We start from the raw sequence: 20,302 nt of genomic DNA, 5'->3' as shown, positions 1-20,302 counted from the left end.
GATGGTAACCAGTATTGTCTATCGGGATCTATAAAGTTAACATTCTTAATGCCATGCAATACTAACAATCACAAAGTTTGACTTACTTCACTAACATTTTTTTTTTGTTATGCTTTACTACTAAAACATAACATTTATTTATCCTTTACTACTAAAACATAACATTTATTTATCTATGGGGGAAAATGTGCATCATTATATATTTTTGGAAAATTGCCACTTGGCAGAAATTGAGAATTCCATGTGAAGGAAATGTGTAAGATTGGTGCCAAAATGCGCCTCTTAGATTGCTGGATTTCCTGTCATCTAAAAAAACAAAATATATAGGGGCCATAAAAATATAGGCCCCAAGTATATGGGCAGAAAAAACCAATGCATATCACCTTTGAGTCATTTTGTTATTTAGGGTTCGATCATTTTGATATTTAGGGTTCGGTCATTTTGATATTGATGGTTCGATCATTTTGATACTTAGGGTTCGGTCATTTTGATACTTAAGAGTTCGGTCATTTTGATACTTAGGGTTCGGTCATTTTGATACTTAAGAGTTCGGTCATTTTGATACTTAGGGTTTGGTCATTTTGATACTTAGGGTTCATTCATTGTTTAAGATTTTTAGATTGACATATTAAACTCCCTGACCAACAACTTCAATGATAGAATACACCAGAAAATATATTCTTATTTTCCTTCCTGACAATTTTGTTGTATAACTATGTAAGTATGTTCCAGCATCTTGCGTACCTTATATAACCACCTTCCAGATCACTGCTTCTCTGCTCAACTTTAATACCATTTATCCTGAATATTTTGAATGCTGCCAGTGTTCCTGAATTTCTTTCATCTATATATATAATACTTTTCTGGATTTATGTACTTTATCTAAATCAGCATTGTTAAATGCTTTGGAGTGTTTCTTTAATATTTATAAACTTTAACTGAAGAAATGTGACATTTTTTTCTTTTTTGAAACTATAGCAACAGCAATAAGGGAGAAATAGCACTCCAAATAGCTCTTTACAGAACTCCTTCTCTATTAAAAAATTCGACTTAAATGTTTATTAAACATCAGGTGAAATCAATGCTTTTGTTTGAATTAAAACTGATATAATAGTGCCGCTTATATTCAGTGCTTTGACAATAAACTCTAAGATCAGTTATGTTTGATTAGGGGAAATTACAATACTGTTGACTTGCCATGTCTGCTAGCTAAGCTGGTAGTGGGTGTCTGGGTGGTGGTAAAATGGTTTGCTGATGGGACAAATGCATGGCTTTAATACTTACAGGGATAAAAGTGGTGAAATTGAAACAGCACCATATGGGAAAATATTTGGAACACGACGTATTGGAGCAAATACTGATAAAGATGATGGAAAGAAAGAAAAAGCTCAAGAAGAAGAAAAATCCTCAGAGGAAGGGTAGGTATTGAGGTGTGGGAGTGCCCTGGAGATTGATAGCAAGGAAATTTTATTATTAATAAAATAAGAAAAAAGTGTTCGGAGCAGGTTTTTCTGCCTTTTTTGTTGCCTACAAAAAGTAGGTGACATATAGGTATCACAATGTTGGTGCAACATCCACGCAGATGTTTCTGTGCGATAACTCGATCAAACTGAAACTTAATGCAGATCTATATATCTTCCTTACTAAAAGTGATTCCATGGAAATGTTTTTCAGGTCAAGGTCACTGTTACGGAAAATAGAAAATTTGTTTCCATGCAATAACTCAAGTTCCCTTGGGCCGATCAAACTTGCTTTTAATGTAGATCTTCCTTACCAAAAGTGCTTGCTTGAGATAGTTATTTTGCTGGTTCAAAGGTCAAAAGTCACTGTTACTGTAAATAGAAAACCTGTTTCCATGCCTCAACTCTCGTAATCATCTAACTTTCTGCACAGGGCTTACACTTGTTGGAATTCTTGTTTGTTATAAATGGGTTATACTATGAACACTAATGAAGCTTTTATGCAGCTTAACGTTTAGTCTGAACTATAAATTGACTGCTAAAGTCAGCAGAATAGGAGTATTTACATAGTCTTTTGGATAAGAGTTTGTAGAGAAAACTGGTGTGGGTTATCACCAGCCTTCTCTAGAAGACTAATGAATGCTCCCATATCCCAAAACCATACAATACAGTGAGTACTCACGTTTGGTGCGTCTTGCTTGTTAGGTGGTTTGAGATAAAGAGGGCGCTCTCCGTCACTTCGTGGGATTACATACGAGCGCACCTCCAGCTCGTGCACGGAGCGAGTTCCTACCAAGGGAGATCACTCTCCTTGGATTTTCACTACACTCCTCCCCGTTTTATGAAGGCCCCCTTCTGGACGTTGGTTCCTCAGGGCGAACAGGTGGAGAGGAGTCGTTCAGGATGCTCATGGGTCCAAGGTTAGCCTGTGGGTGTCCGGGTCGAGGAATCTCCCGTGAGGAACAAGTGGTACGAGCCCCCTTAAGCTAAACTTTAGTTTTACCCATGAATGGGAACGTTACTTATTTTGAACCGTTCCCTTCATGGAATTTTATATTGGTATAATTTATTTTAAGCCCTATCATATTACCTAGGGTATATGAGAAAAAGAGGGGAACTATTGTTTATCTTCTAACGTATTTCGTTCTTCTTTATTGGCAGTTCTAGACATAACTGCCATATAGACGACGGATGACGGGGAGCTCTTACTCCCAAATTCCCTAACTATCAATCCGGCTCCCTTTGAGCGGACACCTATAATTTTATACTCTAGGGGTGAGATTTGAGAGCTGTTCCGAAGGCCCCAGCCCGAGTTACCCCAGGGGATCCTTGAACAACTACGCTTATTTGTTTTTTTTCCTTAATTACAGACTATTGAGGTTGTTCCGAAGGCCCCAGCCTGAGTTACCCCAGGGGTTCCCTGAACAACCTTACTATTCCCTAATTTTATGTCCTTACTGTAATTGTACTGTAACATTATTACCATTATTAGTTTCAAAAAAACCCATTATAACTTCCCCCCTCCCTTTGTAAAGGGAGATACTTTGAAGTCCAAGAAAATCCATAATAAGACCCTATAGTGGCTGTTGGTCTAGACGTCCCCCGTAGGGGCGTAGTTGGCATACTCACTGGAACTGATAGAACCTCCTGAGGGGCGGCTCTACGGGAGAGAGTAAACCCTCCTGGCGTTGGTGTTAAGTACCACCGCCAGCTGGCCTGGGTTCTCCCCCCTTAAACCAGCCAACTCCCGGAGCACGTGCCCCAGGAGCCAGGGAGTGTTGGGCCCCTCCCCTGCCCCAGAAGGTACCAGATAGGGAGCATCTGACTCCAACAACAGTCTACCGGAGTCGTGCTCCCTCAAGGCCCGGCGAGAGGCTTCAGTCCTGAGGGACAGAGCCGTCACCCCCAGGTACAGGTTTGGGAGGTACCTCTCCCATTCCTGCACCTGTTCCACCGATCCTGTGAAACAGTGCCAATGTATCACAAGCTCGGTGGCGCCGGGCACCTGGCGAATACATTTCAGGGCCGAAGTGGCCGCTTGGCCACTTCCCCCATCCCTGCAGTGAAGGACCAACGGTAGGGAGGCCTTGACCACTGCCCTTTGAAGGACCGTGGTCAAAACGACCTCCTGACCTTCCGTTTGACCCCTCCTGCAGGCGACTGGATCTCTGCATCTCGGCCGGCAGGCGCAGTTGGTGGTGAGGTCTATTCCGACCTCCCCCAACGCCCCGCAGGCCGAGTTGTCCAAACACCTTAGAAATGGTAGAAGGTGCTGGCCCTCCCCCACCTGATGAGGGTGCAGGCCCACGGATACCACGATCCTGGTATCTCCCTGGACCTGCGTCCTCATCAGTGACCCTCGATTATAGAAATATGATTAAATATCCAAAAATGTACAAGTTTCAACTTAATTATCAAACAATTGAAAAGTGTTAATAATCATAAAGTGATTAAATCAATAAAACAGTAGTTTGTTAGTGATACCTTGATTCTTACTACGTATTAATGACAAAGTCATGCTAGGGTGAATCCTCGATTCTTACTACATATTAATGACACAAAGTCATGCTAGGGTGAATCCTTGATTCTTACTACATATTAATGACAAAGTCATGCTAGGGTGAATCCTCGATTCTTACTACATATTAATGACAAAGTCATGCTTGGGTGAATCCTTGATTCTTACTACATATTAATGACAAAGTCATGCTAGGGTGAATCCTCGATTTTTACTACATATTAATGACAAAGTCATGCTTGGGTGAATCCTCGATTCTTACTACATACATATTAATGACAAAGTCATGCTAGGGTGAATCCTTGATTCTTACTACATATTAATTATAATGACAAAGTCATGCTTGGGTGAATCCTCGATTCTTACTTCATATTAATGACAAAGTCATGCTAGGGTGAATCCTCGATTCTTACTACATATTTATGACAAAGTCATGCTGTGGTGAATCCTCGATTCTTACTACGTATTAATGACAAAGTCATGCTAGGGTGAATCCTCGATTCTTACTACGTATTAATGACAAAGTCATGCTAGGGTGAATCCTCGATTCTTACTACATATTAATGACAAAGTCATGCTAGGGTGAATCCTCGATTCTTACTACATATTAATGACAAAGTCATGCTAGGGTGAATCCTCGATTTTTACTACATATTAATGACAAAGTCATGCTAGGGTGAATCCTCGATTCTTACTTCATATTAATGACAAAGTCATGCTAGGGTGAATCCTCGATTCTTACTACATATTAATGACAAAGTCATGCTTGGGTGAATCCTCGATTCTTACTTCATATTAATGACACAAAGTCATGCTAGGGTGAATCCTTGATTCTTACTACATATTAATGACACAAAGTCATGCTAGGGTGAATCCTTGATTCTTACTACATATTAATGACACAAAGTCATGCTTGGGTGAATCCTTGATTCTTACTACATATTAATGACAAAGTCATGCTAGGGTGAATCCTCTATTCTTACTACATATTAATGACAAAGTCATGCTAGGGTGAATCCTTGATTCTTACTTCATATTACTGACAAAGTCATGCTTGGGTGAATCCTTGATTCTTACTTCATATCAATGACAAAGTCATGCTAGGGTGAATCCTTGATTCTTACTACATATTAATGACAAAGTCATGCTTGGGTGAATCCTTGATTCTTACTACATATTAATGACAAAGTCATGCTAGGGTGAATCCTTGATTCTTACTTCATATTAATGACAAAGTCATGCTTGGGTGAATCCTTGATTCTTACTTCATATCAATGACAAAGTCATGCTAGGGTGAATCCTTGATTCTTACTTCATATTAATGACACAAAGTCATGCTTGGGTGAATCCTTGATTCTTACTACATATTAATGACAAAGTCATGCTAGGGTGAATCCTTGATTCTTACTTCATATTAATGACAAAGTCATGCTTGGGTGAATCCTTGATTCTTACTTCATATCAATGACAAAGTCATGCTAGGGTGAATCCTTGATTCTTACTTCATATTAATGACACAAAGTCATGCTTGGGTGAATCCTTGATTCTTACTACATATTAATGACAAAGTCATGCTAGGGTGAATCCTTGATTCTTACTTCATATTAATGACAAAGTCATGCTTGGGTGAATCCTTGATTCTTACTTCATATTAATGACAAAGTCATGCTAGGGTGAATCCTTGATTCTTACTTCATATTAATGACACAAAGTCATGCTTGGGTGAATCCTTGATTCTTACTACATATTAATGACAAAGTCATGCTAGGGTGAATCCTCGATTCTTACTACATATTAATGACAAAGTCATGCTTGGGTGAATCCTTGATTCTTACTACATATTAATGACAAAGTCATGCTAGGGTGAATCCTCGATTTTTACTACATATTAATGACAAAGTCATGCTTGGGTGAATCCTCGATTCTTACTACATACATATTAATGACAAAGTCATGCTAGGGTGAATCCTTGATTCTTACTACATATTAATTATAATGACAAAGTCATGCTTGGGTGAATCCTCGATTCTTACTTCATATTAATGACAAAGTCATGCTAGGGTGAATCCTCGATTCTTACTACATATTTATGACAAAGTCATGCTGTGGTGAATCCTCGATTCTTACTACGTATTAATGACAAAGTCATGCTAGGGTGAATCCTCGATTCTTACTACGTATTAATGACAAAGTCATGCTAGGGTGAATCCTCGATTCTTACTACATATTAATGACAAAGTCATGCTAGGGTGAATCCTCGATTCTTACTACATATTAATGACAAAGTCATGCTAGGGTGAATCCTCGATTTTTACTACATATTAATGACAAAGTCATGCTAGGGTGAATCCTCGATTCTTACTTCATATTAATGACAAAGTCATGCTAGGGTGAATCCTCGATTCTTACTACATATTAATGACAAAGTCATGCTTGGGTGAATCCTCGATTCTTACTTCATATTAATGACACAAAGTCATGCTAGGGTGAATCCTTGATTCTTACTACATATTAATGACACAAAGTCATGCTAGGGTGAATCCTTGATTCTTACTACATATTAATGACACAAAGTCATGCTTGGGTGAATCCTTGATTCTTACTACATATTAATGACAAAGTCATGCTAGGGTGAATCCTCGATTCTTACTACATATTAATGACAAAGTCATGCTAGGGTGAATCCTTGATTCTTACTTCATATTACTGACAAAGTCATGCTTGGGTGAATCCTTGATTCTTACTTCATATCAATGACAAAGTCATGCTAGGGTGAATCCTTGATTCTTACTACATATTAATGACAAAGTCATGCTTGGGTGAATCCTTGATTCTTACTACATATTAATGACAAAGTCATGCTAGGGTGAATCCTTGATTCTTACTTCATATTAATGACAAAGTCATGCTTGGGTGAATCCTTGATTCTTACTTCATATCAATGACAAAGTCATGCTAGGGTGAATCCTTGATTCTTACTTCATATTAATGACACAAAGTCATGCTTGGGTGAATCCTTGATTCTTACTACATATTAATGACAAAGTCATGCTAGGGTGAATCCTTGATTCTTACTTCATATTAATGACAAAGTCATGCTTGGGTGAATCCTTGATTCTTACTTCATATCAATGACAAAGTCATGCTAGGGTGAATCCTTGATTCTTACTTCATATTAATGACACAAAGTCATGCTTGGGTGAATCCTTGATTCTTACTACATATTAATGACAAAGTCATGCTAGGGTGAATCCTTGATTCTTACTTCATATTAATGACAAAGTCATGCTTGGGTGAATCCTTGATTCTTACTTCATATCAATGACAAAGTCATGCTAGGGTGAATCCTTGATTCTTACTTCATATTAATGACACAAAGTCATGCTTGGGTGAATCCTTGATTCTTACTACATATTAATGACAAAGTCATGCTAGGGTGAATCCTTGATTCTTACTTCATATTAATGACAAAGTCATGCTTGGGTGAATCCTTGATTCTTACTTCATATCAATGACAAAGTCATGCTTGGGTGAATCCTCGATTCTTACTATATATATATATATAGCTACATATTAATGACACAATGTCCTGCTAGGCTTTATTATTTACTATATATACAATTTATAACGCCTTGTGCTTCTGCATGCAAACCTATTGCATTAGTCCCAATATGATGCACTCTTTTACTTTTTTGCAAATGTTTCTACTTAACTAAGGTTAACAACTTATTGTATGCCCTTTAGAGTGACAGTTTCATTTTATAAGTAAAAATGAAAGTAAGGAGAGTGGTTAGCTTGTCTGGAGAGTGGTTAGCTTGTCTGGAGGGTGGTTAGCTTGTCTAGATCTACAATATTGAACAGGAGAGTGGTTAGCTTGTCTGGAGAGTGGTAAGCTTGTCTGGAGAGTGGTTAGCTTGTCTGGAGAGTGGTTAGCTTGTTTGGAGAGTGGTTAGCTTGTCTGGAGAGTGGTTAGCTTGTCTGGAGAGTGTTAGCTTGTCTGGATCTACAATATTGAACAGGAGAGTGGTTAGCTTGTCTGGAGAGTGGTTAGCTTGTCTGGAGAGTGGTTAGCTTATTTAACAGGAGAGTGGTACAATATGTACTGGAGAATGGTTAGCTTGTCTGGAGAGTGGTTAGCTTGTCTGGATCTACAATATTTACCAGGAGAGTGGTTAGCTTGTCTGGAGAGTGGTTAGCTTGTCTGGAGGGTGGTTAGCTTGTCTGTAGGTTGGTTAGCTTGTCTGGAGAGTGGTAGGCTTGTCTGGAGAGTGGTTAGCTTGTCTGGAGAGTGGTTAGCTTGTCTGGAGAGTTGTTAGCTTGTCTGGAGAGTGGTAGGCTTGTCTGGATCAACAATATTTAACAGGAGAGTGGTTAGCTTGTCTGGAGAGTGGTTAGCTTGTCTGGAGAGTGGTTAGGTTGCCTGGAGAGTGGTTAACTTGTCTGGATCTACAATATTTAACAGCAGAGTGGTTAGCTTGTCTGGAGAGTGGTTAGCTTGTCTGGAGAGTGGTTAGCCTTGTCTGGATAGTGGTTAGCTTGTCTGGAGAGTGGTTAGCTTGTCTGGAGAGTGGTTAGCTTGTCTGGAGAGTGTTAGCTTGTCTGGAGAGTGGTAAGCTTGTCTGGAGAGTGGTTAGCTTGTCTGGAGAGTGTTAGCTTGTCTGGAGAGTGGTAAGCTTGTCTTGAGAGTGTTAGCTTGTCTGGATCTACAATATTTAACAGGAGAATGGTTAGCTTGTCTGGAGAGTGGTTAGCTTGTCTGGATCTACAATATTTAACAGGAGAATGGTTAGCTTGTCTGGAGGGTGGTTAGCTTGTCTGGAGAGTGGTTAGCTTGTCTTGAGAGTGGTAAGCTTGTCTGGATCTACAATATTTAACAGGAGAATGGTTAGCTTGTCTTGAGAGTGGTTAGCTGGTCTAGATCTACAATATTTAACAGGAGAATGGTTAGCTTGTCTGGAGAGTGGTTAGCTGGTCTAGATCTACAATATTTAACAGGAGAATGGTTAGCTTGTCTTGAGAGTGGTTAGCTGGTCTAGATCTACAATATTTAACAGGAGAATGGTTAGCTTGTCTGGAGAGTGGTTAGCTGGTCTGGATCTACAATATTTAATTCCTTAATCACATGGTTATTTCTAAGCATTTCAATATAATGTCATGTTACATTGTTGTGCATGTTAGTGGTTGTGGAATGTTTTAAGCATGTTTTATATGGTGATGGATAGATTTATATATTGTTTGTCCAACAGATGTGTAATGTTTTTGGAGAATGTTATTGTATATGTCCTGCAATCAGCCAAGGAACCACTGATAGTTAGTGCTTTTTGAAGCTTAGTAATGGGCTGTTCTGTGTTCAGTCAGTGAGAACACTGGCCACATAGCCTTATAAAGGTGAAGGTCCAAGGTGTGTGGTTTGAGGCTCCATGCATGTTTTTCTTGGAAGTGAGAAGTGATCCAATCAGTGCTGTCATGTTGTGTCCTTGTGCAAGACACTTTTCCTTAACTACTCTGGATGACATGTGATGGCCTCTCATACATTGTTCAGTGAGGTAGTCACCAACTACTACAATGATACCCCGCCTCCAAATGACCTTGGCTGTTCACGGGGTGATAAATCCAACAAACATAAAACAAAACAAATAAACCTAACACAGGTTTTATCTTCCACAGGTATCCACAGAGTAAAACCATTAATTAACACAGGTGTTATATCGTCCACAGGTATCCACAGAGTTAAACCATTAATTAACACAGGTGTTATCGTCCACAGGTGTCCACAGAGTAAAACCATTAATTAACACAGGTGTTATCGTCCACAGGTGTCCACAGAGTAAAACCATTAATTAACACAGGTGTTATCGTCCACAGGTGTCCACAGAGTAAAACCATTAATTAACACAGGTGTTATCGTCCACAGGTGTCCACAGAGTAAAACCATTAATTAACACAGGTGTTATCGTCCACAGGTATCCACAGAGTAAAACCATTAATTAACACAGGTGTTATCGTCAACAGGTGTCCACAGAGTAAAACCATTAATTAACACAGGTGTTATCGTCCACAGGTGTCCACAGAGTAAAACCATTAATTAACACAGGTGTTATCGTCCACAGGTGTCCACAGAGTAAAACCATTAATTAACACAGGTGTTATCGTCCACAGGTGTCCACAGAGTAAAACCATTAATTAACACAGGTGTTATCGTCCACAGGTGTCCACAGAGTAAAACCATTAATTAACACAGGTGTTATCGTCCACAGGTGTCCACAGAGTAAAACCATGAATGATGTTTATCTGTACAGATAAATCACACTTCAATCTGTCTGTGATTTCAATGCTTCTGACATTTTCTATTGCTTATTCTGTTTAGGTTCCAAGATGGTTATACTACACAATACATGAAGTTTTTGAAAGAAGGCATGCGTCGGGCAGAACCCTACCTCGCACAGCTGTCATAGAAATCCTGAAGAGTTGAAGGATTGAATACATGTACATACAGACTTGTTATGGAGGATCCAACATGGGTCTGAGATCGTCATTATTCATATCATTGATTGCATATCTCAAAACCATGACATAAAAATGTATGAGAGACATTCAGCTTAAGTATCACCTATTTTTTTATGTTGAGTGTTTCATTTTATGATTGAAATGAATGTTGGATTTTTTTTATTGTGTGTGAAAGCTTACGTTTAACAATGTGATGTTGGACTTTTTAAAATCTGATTTATTTCTCATACTCTTTACCTGAGTTAAAAATTAAATCCAAGATGAAATCACAGGTAACTGAGACTAAAAACTGTGAATTACAAAATTATTCCTGACACGACACTGAAGTCTAAAGAAATATAAGATTATTTGTTAACTATAACTCTCAAAAACAAAAATAACTTTCAAAGTCATGCATGAACTGAGGGTATAAAACCTAGTTTGTTCGGAAAATAACTTTTTTGAATTATTTATGATTTATTTTTTATTTATTTAATAGGAAACTAAAGAGTTCATATACATATGTTAGTTACTGGGGTTTGATGCGTTTGTTTGTTGAGGTTTCAAATTTAGTCTTCTGTTTCATATTTACATATATGTAAAGGGAGGTTACTATTTAGAATATATTATATTTTTAATTCATTTTAAATCCTAACCTTATTAACTGAAATCCATTGACAAAATCCGTGTATTATCACCAAAACATGAATCCAGACTATAAATGTGTGTATAACTTTCAGCAATAATGATTCTCAGGAATGATACTGTAGAACGTTGTTTAATATTTATCAGTGGACAGTGTAACACATACTGGTACATTGATCAAAGTACCTTTGATATCCATATACTTGTACAGATAAGTAAGCATTGAAGAATTTTTTTTTTAAATATGTTCATCTGTTATTGATAATTAAGATTTATAAGATCAATGAAAATAATTGGTATTTAATGAATTACATGTATTTGAGGATGGACATGTAATGGGGCTGATAGTTAAACCTGTTATATTGAAGTTTGATGATACTTTAGACTACAGGTTCTGTACACTTGTATAAGTGAAATATTTCCTAGAACAGATCCCTTGGTTTGTTAACTAACCCATTAGTCACACAGCCATTTATTGTTTGTCTGACACAATATACACATGCCAAAAATCTAGAGATCTGTATCAGTTCTGATGTTACCGTTCTGATGTGTCTATCTGATGTTACCATTCTGATGTGTCTATCTGATGGTACCGTTCTGATGTGTCTTTATCTGATGGTACCGTTCTGATGTGTCTATCTGATGGTACCGTTCTGATGTGTCTATCTGATGGTACCGTTCTGATGTGTCTACATCTGATGGTACCGTTCTGATGTGTCTATCTGATGGTACCGTTCTGATGTGTCTTTATCTGATGGTACCGTTCTGATGTGTCTACATCTGATGGTACCGTTCTGATGTGTCTATCTGATGGTACCGTTCTGATGTGTCTTTATCTGATGGTACCGTTCTGATGTGTCTACATCTGATGGTACCGTTCTGATGTGTCTTTATCTGATGGTACCGTTCTGATGTGTCTATCTGATGGTACCGTTCTGATGTGTCTTTGTCTGATGGTACCGTTCTGATGTGTCTATCTGATGGTACCGTTCTGATGTGTCTATCTGATGGTACCGTTCTGATGTGTCTATCTGATGGTACCGTTCTGATGTGTCTTTGTCTGATGGTACCGTTCTGATGTGTCTACATCTGATGGTACCGTTCTGATGTGTCTTTATCTGATGGTACCGTTCTGATGTGTCTATCTGATGGTACCGTTCTGATGTGTCTATCTGATGGTACCGTTCTGATGTGTCTATCTGATGGTACCGTTCTGATGTGTCTATCTGATGGTACCGTTCTGATGTGTCTATCTGATGGTACCGTTCTGATGTGTCTATCTGATGGTACCGTTCTGATGTGTCTTTATCTGATGGTACCGTTCTGATGTGTCTATCTGATGGTACCGTTCTGATGTGTCTATCTGATGGTACCGTTCTGATGTGTCTTTATCTGATGGTACCGTTCTGATGTGTCTATCTGATGGTACCGTTCTGATGTGTCTATCTGATGGTACCGTTCTGATGTGTCTATCTGATGGTACCGTTCTGATGTGTCTATCTGATGGTACCGTTCTGATGTGTCTTTATCTGATGGTACCGTTCTGATGTGTCTATCTGATGGTACCGTTCTGATGTGTCTTTATCTGATGGTACCGTTCTGATGTGTCTATCTGATGGTACCGTTCTGATGTGTCTATCTGATGGTACTGTTCTGATGTGTCTATCTGATGGTACCGTTCTGATGTGTCTACATCTGATGGTACCGTTCTGATGTGTCTACATCTGATGGTACCGTTCTGATGTGTCTATCTGATGGTACCGTTCTGATGTGTCTATCTGATGGTACCGTTCTGATGTGTCTACATCTGATGGTACCGTTCTGATGTGTCTATCTGATGGTACCGTTCTGATGTGTCTATCTGATGGTACCGTTCTGATGTGTCTATCTGATGGTACCGTTCTGATGTGTCTTTGTCTGATGGTACCGTTCTGATGTGTCTACATCTGATGGTACCGTTCTGATGTGTCTTTATCTGATGGTACCGTTCTGATGTGTCTATCTGATGGTACCGTTCTGATGTGTCTATCTGATGGTACCGTTCTGATGTGTCTTTATCTGATGGTACCGTTCTGATGTGTCTACATCTGATGGTACCGTTCTGATGTGTCTTTGTCTGATGGCACCGTTCTGATGTGTCTTTGTCTGATGGTACCGTTCTGATGTGTCTTTGTCTGATGGTACCGTTCTGATGTGTCTTTGTCTGATGGTACCGTTCTGATGTGTCTTTGTCTGATGGTACCGTTCTGATGTGTCTTTATCTGATGGCACCGTTCTGATGTGTCTTTATCTGATGGTACCGTTCTGATGTGTCTACATCTGATGGTACCATTCTGATGTGTCTTTGTCTGATGGTACCGTTCTGATGTGTCTTTGTCTGATGTTACCGTTCTGATGTGTCTTTATCTGATGGTACCGTTCTGATGTGTCTATCTGATGGTACCGTTCTGATGTGTCTTTGTCTGATGGTACCGTTCTGATGTGTCTTTGTCTGATGGTACCGTTCTGATGTGTCTTTGTCTGATGGTACCGTTCTGATGTGTCTTTGTCTGATGGTACCGTTCTGATGTGTCTATCTGATGGTACCGTTCTGATGTGTCTACATCTGATGGTACCGTTCTGATGTGTCTTTGTCTGATGGTACCGTTCTGATGTGTCTATCTGATGGTACCGTTCTGATGTGTCTATCTGATGGTACCGTTCTGATGTGTCTACATCTGATGGTACCGTTCTGATGTGTCTTTGTCTGATGGTACCGTTCTGATGTGTCTATCTGATGGTACCGTTCTGATGTGTCTATCTGATGGTACCGTTCTGATGTGTCTACATCTGATGGTACCGTTCTGATGTGTCTATCTGATGGTACCGTTCTGATGTGTCTTTATCTGATGGCACCGTTCTGATGTGTCTACATCTGATGGTACCGTTCTGATGTGTCTACATCTGATGGTACCGTTCTGATGTGTCTTTGTCTGATGGTACCGTTCTGATGTGTCTATCTGATGGTACCGTTCTGATGTGTCTATCTGATGGTACCGTTCTGATGTGTCTATCTGATGGTACCGTTCTGATGTGTCTATCTGATGGTACCGTTCTGATGTGTCTATCTGATGGTACCGTTCTGATGTGTCTATCTGATGGTACCGTTCTGATGTGTCTATCTGATGGTACCGTTCTGATGTGTCTATCTGATGGTACCGTTCTGATGTGTCTATCTGATGGTACCGTTCTGATGTGTCTATCTGATGGTACCGTTCTGATGTGTCTATCTGATGGTACCGTTCTGATGTGTCTATCTGATGGTACCGTTCTGATGTGTCTATCTGATGGTACCGTTCTGATGTGTCTATCTGATGGTACCGTTCTGATGTGTCTACATCTGATGGCACCGTTCTGATGTGTCTTTGTCTGATGGTACCGTTCTGATGTGTCTTTGTCTGATGGTACCGTTCTGATGTGTCTTTATCTGATGGTACCGTTCTGATGTGTCTTTGTCTGATGGTACCGTTCTGATGTGTCTATCTGATGGTACCGTTCTGATGTGTCTATCTGATGGTACCGTTCTGATGTGTCTTTATCTGATGGTACCGTTCTGATGTGTCTACATCTGATGGTACCGTTCTGATGTGTCTATCTGATGGTACCGTTCTGATGTGTCTATCTGATGGTACCGTTCTGATGTGTCTATCTGATGGTACCGTTCTGATGTGTCTATCTGATGGTACCGTTCTGATGTGTCTATCTGATGGTACCGTTCTGATGTGTCTTTGTCTGATGGTACCGTTCTGATGTGTCTTTGTCTGATGGTACCGTTCTGATGTGTCTTTATCTGATGGTACCGTTCTGATGTGTCTATCTGATGGTACCGTTCTGATGTGTCTTTGTCTGATGGTACCGTTCTGATGTGTCTTTGTCTGATGGTACCGTTCTGATGTGTCTTTGTCTGATGGTACCGTTCTGATGTGTCTATCTGATGGTACCGTTCTGATGTGTCTATCTGATGGTACCGTTCTGATGTGTCTATCTGATGGTACCGTTCTGATGTGTCTACATCTGATGGTACCGTTCTGATGTGTCTACATCTGATGTTACCGTTCTGATGTGTCTACATCTGATGGTGCCGTTCTGATGTGTCTATCTGATGGTACCGTTCTGATGTGTCTATCTGATGGTACCGTTCTGATGTGTCTATCTGATGGTACCGTTCTGATGTGTCTATCTGATGGTACCGTTCTGATGTGTCTTTGTCTGATGGTACCGTTCTGATGTGTCTATCTGATGGTACCGTTCTGATGTGTCTATCTGATGGTACCGTTCTGATGTGTCTATCTGATGGTACTGTTCTGATGTGTCTATCTGATGGTACCGTTCTGATGTGTCTATCTGATGGTACCGTTCTGATGTGTCTTTGTCTGATGGTACCGTTCTGATGTGTCTATCTGATGGTACCGTTCTGATGTGTCTATCTGATGGTACCGTTCTGATGTGTCTATCTGATGGTACTGTTCTGATGTGTCTTTGTCTGATGGCACCGTTCTGATGTGTCTTTGTCTGATGGTACCGTTCTGATGTGTCTTTATCTGATGGTACCGTTCTGATGTGTCTACATCTGATGGTACCGTTCTGATGTGTCTATCTGATGGTACCGTTCTGATGTGTCTTTATCTGATGGTACCGTTCTGATGTGTCTATCTGATGGTACCGTTCTGATGTGTCTATCTGATGGTACCGTTCTGATGTGTCTACATCTGATGGTACCGTTCTGATGTGTCTTTGTCTGATGGTACCGTTCTGATGTGTCTTTGTCTGATGGTACCGTTCTGATGTGTCTATCTGATGGTACCGTTCTGATGTGTCTTTGTCTGATGGTACCGTTCTGATGTGTCTATCTGATGGTACCGTTCTGATGTGTCTATCTGATGGTACCGTTCTGATGTGTCTATCTGATGGTATCGTTCTGATGTGTCTACATCTGATGGTACCGTTCTGATGTGTCTATCTGATGGTACCGTTCTGATGTGTCTATCTGATGGTACCGTTCTGATGTGTCTATCTGATGGTATCGTTCTGATGTGTCTACATCTGATGGTACCGTTCTGATGTGTCTTTATCTGATGGTACTGTTCTGATGTGTCTATCTGATGGTACCGTTCTGATGTGTCTATCTGATGGTACCGTTCTGATGTGTCTATCTGATGGTATCGTTCTGATGTGTCTACATCTGATGGTACCGTTCTGATGTGTCTTTGTCTGATGGTACCGTTCTGATGTGTCTACATCTGATGGCACCATTCTGATGTGTCTTTATCTGATGGTATCGTTCTGATGTGTCTTTGTCTGATGGCACCGTTCTGATGTGTCTTTGTCTGATGGCACCGTTCTGACATTTGTCTGTCAACTAGACAACACATAAGTTCACTACATATCATTACTCAGTGGTAAGAATTGGAAAATTGAACAAATTGTCTCTTGTGTTAATATGGAGTGCTGTAAGATGTGTTTGTATGTTTATATCATGTTTTAAATGTGTTGTGATAATTTATTGTTTCGCTTTTGTACACAATCAGCTGTATTATTCTTGTTTGTTATGTTAATTATGGAGTTAATAGAATTTAATGAATTAATAAAATTTAATTTGAAATGATTTGAGACGATCCTGAACATAAATATCTACTGTTAATATCTTTAGAATGTTGATATAAACATGTCAGACTGCTGGAATAACCTGGAATCATTGTTGCTCATGTTTCTCCTATATGGTAATGGAAATTATGGTTTTTTTTCTGTGAATAGTTTGGTTTTTAAAAAGATTAGTCAATTAAAAAAAAAAGATATCTTTTAATATTTGTGTAGACATGGATTTGTAGGAACACCTAAAATGTGTTGTTTGGAATAGAATTGATTGTCCTTTGTCAATTTTATAATTACAAATGTATATTTGTTATGTTACAAACAAAACTTTTACAATATTCCCCCACTGCCTGTTAGGTCAGTCAGTTTTGGTGGTGGAATGGAGGACATTATTTTGACAAACAGTAGAAAACACATTTCAGACTGTAAATTTGTTTTAAGTAAACTTTTGTTTTTATGTTGGCAGTTAGTGACAGGCGGAGTCTGTTGTCAGTTAGTGACAGGCAGAGTCTGTTGTCAGTTAGTGACAGGTGGAGTCTGTTGTCAGTTAGTGACAGGCAGAGTCTGTTGTCAGTTAGTGACAGGCAGAGTCTGTTGTCAGTTAGTGACAGGCAGAGTCTGTTGTCAGTTAGTGACAGGCGGAGTCTGTTGCCACTGTACTTACATGTAAATGTCAGGGTTAATACATCAGACATGTTTATCATACATCCTAACGGAACCTTCATATAAACAGGATTTTGTTGTCTTTGACCAAAATGGCGAATAACATACAAGACAAAGAATATGTGTGTAATATATTGTGTGGTTTTTAAAACACCAGTGCATAATACTAATTGACCTTAATGTTCAGAAGGATTGAGGTTTGACAGGAGTTCAAAATATATAAAACATGTTAAAATTGAGTTTTTCCAAGATTATACACATAATTACCAAGACTTGGAAAAAAAGCATTTTGGTTGAGATGCACGATTCAATCAGCATTTATCCATTTTCCATTGTGCTAAACACAAAAAAAAAAAAAACTTGTGAAACTTGTGGGATGGACAGAATGAGATGATGTTATAGTCTGTTCTACATAAGTATGTTATGTATATAGTACAAATGACATTGTTGGAGGGACAGAATGAGATGATGTTATAGTCTGTTCTACATAAGTATGTTATGTATGTAGTACAAATGACATTGTTGGAGGGACAGAACAAGATGATTTTATAGTCTGTTCTACATAAGTATGTTATGTATATAGTACAAATAACATTGTTGGTGTAGAGTTGTATTTTTTTCACACATTCCAAAGATAGAAATGGATCAGAGTTTTAAACGATTTTAGTCCTGGATTCATTTACTGAACAAATACCTGCATGACGACATGCTCAGAAAAGCTACACAGCTAGAGTATATCTGATAACCTTGTATGGGGTCAGATTTGAATCCATGATGATGATCAATGTTTTCACTGTGATACCATGACAATAATATATTTTTTTACCTGGTCATTCATTAAATAAAATTAATCTTTTTATCTTTACATTTTTGTCTAATAAAGTTTGTTTTTATTTAAATTCCTGTTTGTGATTTTTTTTTTCAGAAAAAAAAGTTGTTCCTTATCTCGTGTTTCGACAGGATATAGCGAGGCTGACGGCCACATATGGCTGGTGTTTCTATGAAACCACACACCTAACACAACTTCGTATATTTTGGATGCCGACACCAATATACATTAAATTGGTTAAAAGTAGACCATATGTGCAATATGTACCCTATACAAGTATTTTGGCTTAAAAGCCTAAAAAGGCAAAAGTATATACTATTATCAGGTATAACGATAAATGTTGAAGGAAAATGTTTTCTGAAATATGAGAATATTTATAAACAAGAAATATCTTTAAAAAAGATAATCGTTATAGTTTTAATGCTGGTGGTTGTAATGTAAAACTGCTGGTGAGATAAATCAACAAACTAATGCATTTCAGCACGGATAGGATAACAAAATTATATCAGTTTAAATCATTTTTGGTGATAATAAGACTGCATTTGAATCAGGAATATAATGCTATTAATGTGTAATTTGAAAAAAGTAATCCCTTATTCAGCTTGCATTCAATCTTACTTTATTTCGTTTTTAACTGCATATCTGCATTTTGCATTTACCGCTAAATGGACCAATCACATACTTCATCTTGACCAGTAACGCCACCTGTCGCGTCATATCCGGGACCAAAAGAATATATGGCTATGCCGAAAAAAAGAATGTAAAAAAATAATAATAAAAAAAATTGTTCCGATGCCGGGAATTGAACCCGGGCCGTCTGGGTGAAAACCAGAAATCCTAACCACTAGACCACATCGGATATACCTGTGTGACACGGTTACACATGATATGATATACTTACCTCGACAATACCTGATACGTTTCTCTACGTGTATATTTACATGTTTTGTATATGCACAGGTCCTAGCCTCGTCTGTCAATACACCCAATAGATTATATATTGGGTGTATTGACAGGCGAGGCTAGGACCTGTGGTATATGTATGACTACGCCTATGGTGGTAATGTCAATTAAAAGAAATCAGAATAGGTATAGTTTGGGAAAACAGACATACCATTTAAACAATACTTTATCGCAATGATGAGTAGAATGTCATCCATGTTATAGAAATGTACATTAAATAGTAAGATGAATGGTTGCTACATTTGGATATACTACAAATTAAGGTTCATAAACGATATACACAATATATATCTTTAAAATACACTTTATTACAACCAATACATGGCACGTTCTAGATACACAGCCAACACATGTCACTTATCCATTGTCCACAAAAACACATTCCTTAATGAAATCCTTCATTGAGTCATTATCGTATGCATATTGCTTTCATATTTGGTAAATGAAACATTTAGTGTTTTAGTGGAATTATACGTCTTGTGTTAAGATGTCTCTTTGTGAAGGTCACACAGGGGCATGATACAGCCCAGTTCTTAAACATGAAAATCGGAGTTGGGGTGTCCATGTTTATAAGAATTAAAAACTTGAATAAAGACTTGTTATTTGTTGTGGTTACTGGTCATACATTAATTAAAATCCCGGAACTGAGCCCCTGTGGTCTATAGGTGTATTTTGACTTTTCCAAGTGAGTGTAAAACGTCTTCTATACACACTAGGATAGGTTGAAATACCACTAGACTGTAACGTTTTCTCAGGTCCCTGTGTAAAAAAACAACGAGTGTTATTCCTTAAATTGTTACATATTATCGTGACTGAGTGTTAAAGTGATCTGTTGATGTGCTCATTGTAAATTTTCACACATTTTCAATCACAAATATCGTAAAAGATACATTTGAATGATTTTTCGCAATAAATTGTACCTCGTAAAAATAACCCGATAAAGTTGTTTCACAAGACTTTTCCCGCCAGTATCTAACATATATCTTAACTTTTTTAAGGGGGTGTCTTGTATCATGTGTAAAACCATATAAAAATCATATAAAAACTCGCCTTACATTCTTTAACACGTCTTCTTAATTTGAAAAAAAAAACCCATTCATTTTTCCA

The 20,302-nt window shown here is 38.5% G+C and overlaps 1 protein-coding gene, 1 long non-coding RNA gene and 1 other non-coding gene across 6 annotated transcripts in view; 2 read left to right on the top strand and 1 right to left on the bottom strand.

Annotated features, from left to right (window-relative positions):
- LOC117324545 (selenoprotein N-like) overlaps nucleotides 1-11,346 on the top strand; it is a 45,121-nt gene extending 33,775 nt beyond the window's left edge. For 2 of the 3 annotated variants that reach the window (XM_033880457.1, XM_033880455.1), the window contains exons 8-9: nucleotides 1,287-1,418; nucleotides 10,346-11,346. In XM_033880457.1, the coding sequence (XP_033736348.1) occupies nucleotides 1,287-1,418; nucleotides 10,346-10,433 (220 nt within the window). In that variant the 3' untranslated portion in view covers nucleotides 10,434-11,346. The remainder of the gene's footprint in view (nucleotides 1-1,286; nucleotides 1,419-10,345) is intronic. The other variant, XM_033880456.1, reaches the window with a different exon arrangement.
- A 4,949-nt stretch (nucleotides 11,347-16,295) lies between these two features.
- On the top strand, nucleotides 16,296-17,789 carry LOC117324546. Of its 2 annotated transcripts, none has more exons than XR_004532017.1 (2): nucleotides 16,296-17,270; nucleotides 17,379-17,789. It is a non-coding gene; the product is annotated as an uncharacterized LOC117324546 (long non-coding RNA). The 2 variants fall into 2 exon arrangements; XR_004532016.1 differs by having other exon boundaries at nucleotides 17,352-17,789.
- Nucleotides 17,790-19,019: 1,230 nt separating this feature from the next.
- Trnae-uuc lies at nucleotides 19,020-19,091 on the bottom strand. Its single transcript has one exon. It is a non-coding gene; the product is annotated as a tRNA-Glu (tRNA).
- Between the last annotated feature and the right edge of the window lie 1,211 nt (nucleotides 19,092-20,302).

This window comes from Pecten maximus, chromosome 3 (assembly GCF_902652985.1).
Source record: "Pecten maximus chromosome 3, xPecMax1.1, whole genome shotgun sequence".
In the NCBI taxonomy this organism is placed as follows: Eukaryota; Metazoa; Mollusca; class Bivalvia; order Pectinida; family Pectinidae; genus Pecten; species Pecten maximus.
This window is presented reverse-complemented; position numbering and strand designations above follow the sequence as displayed.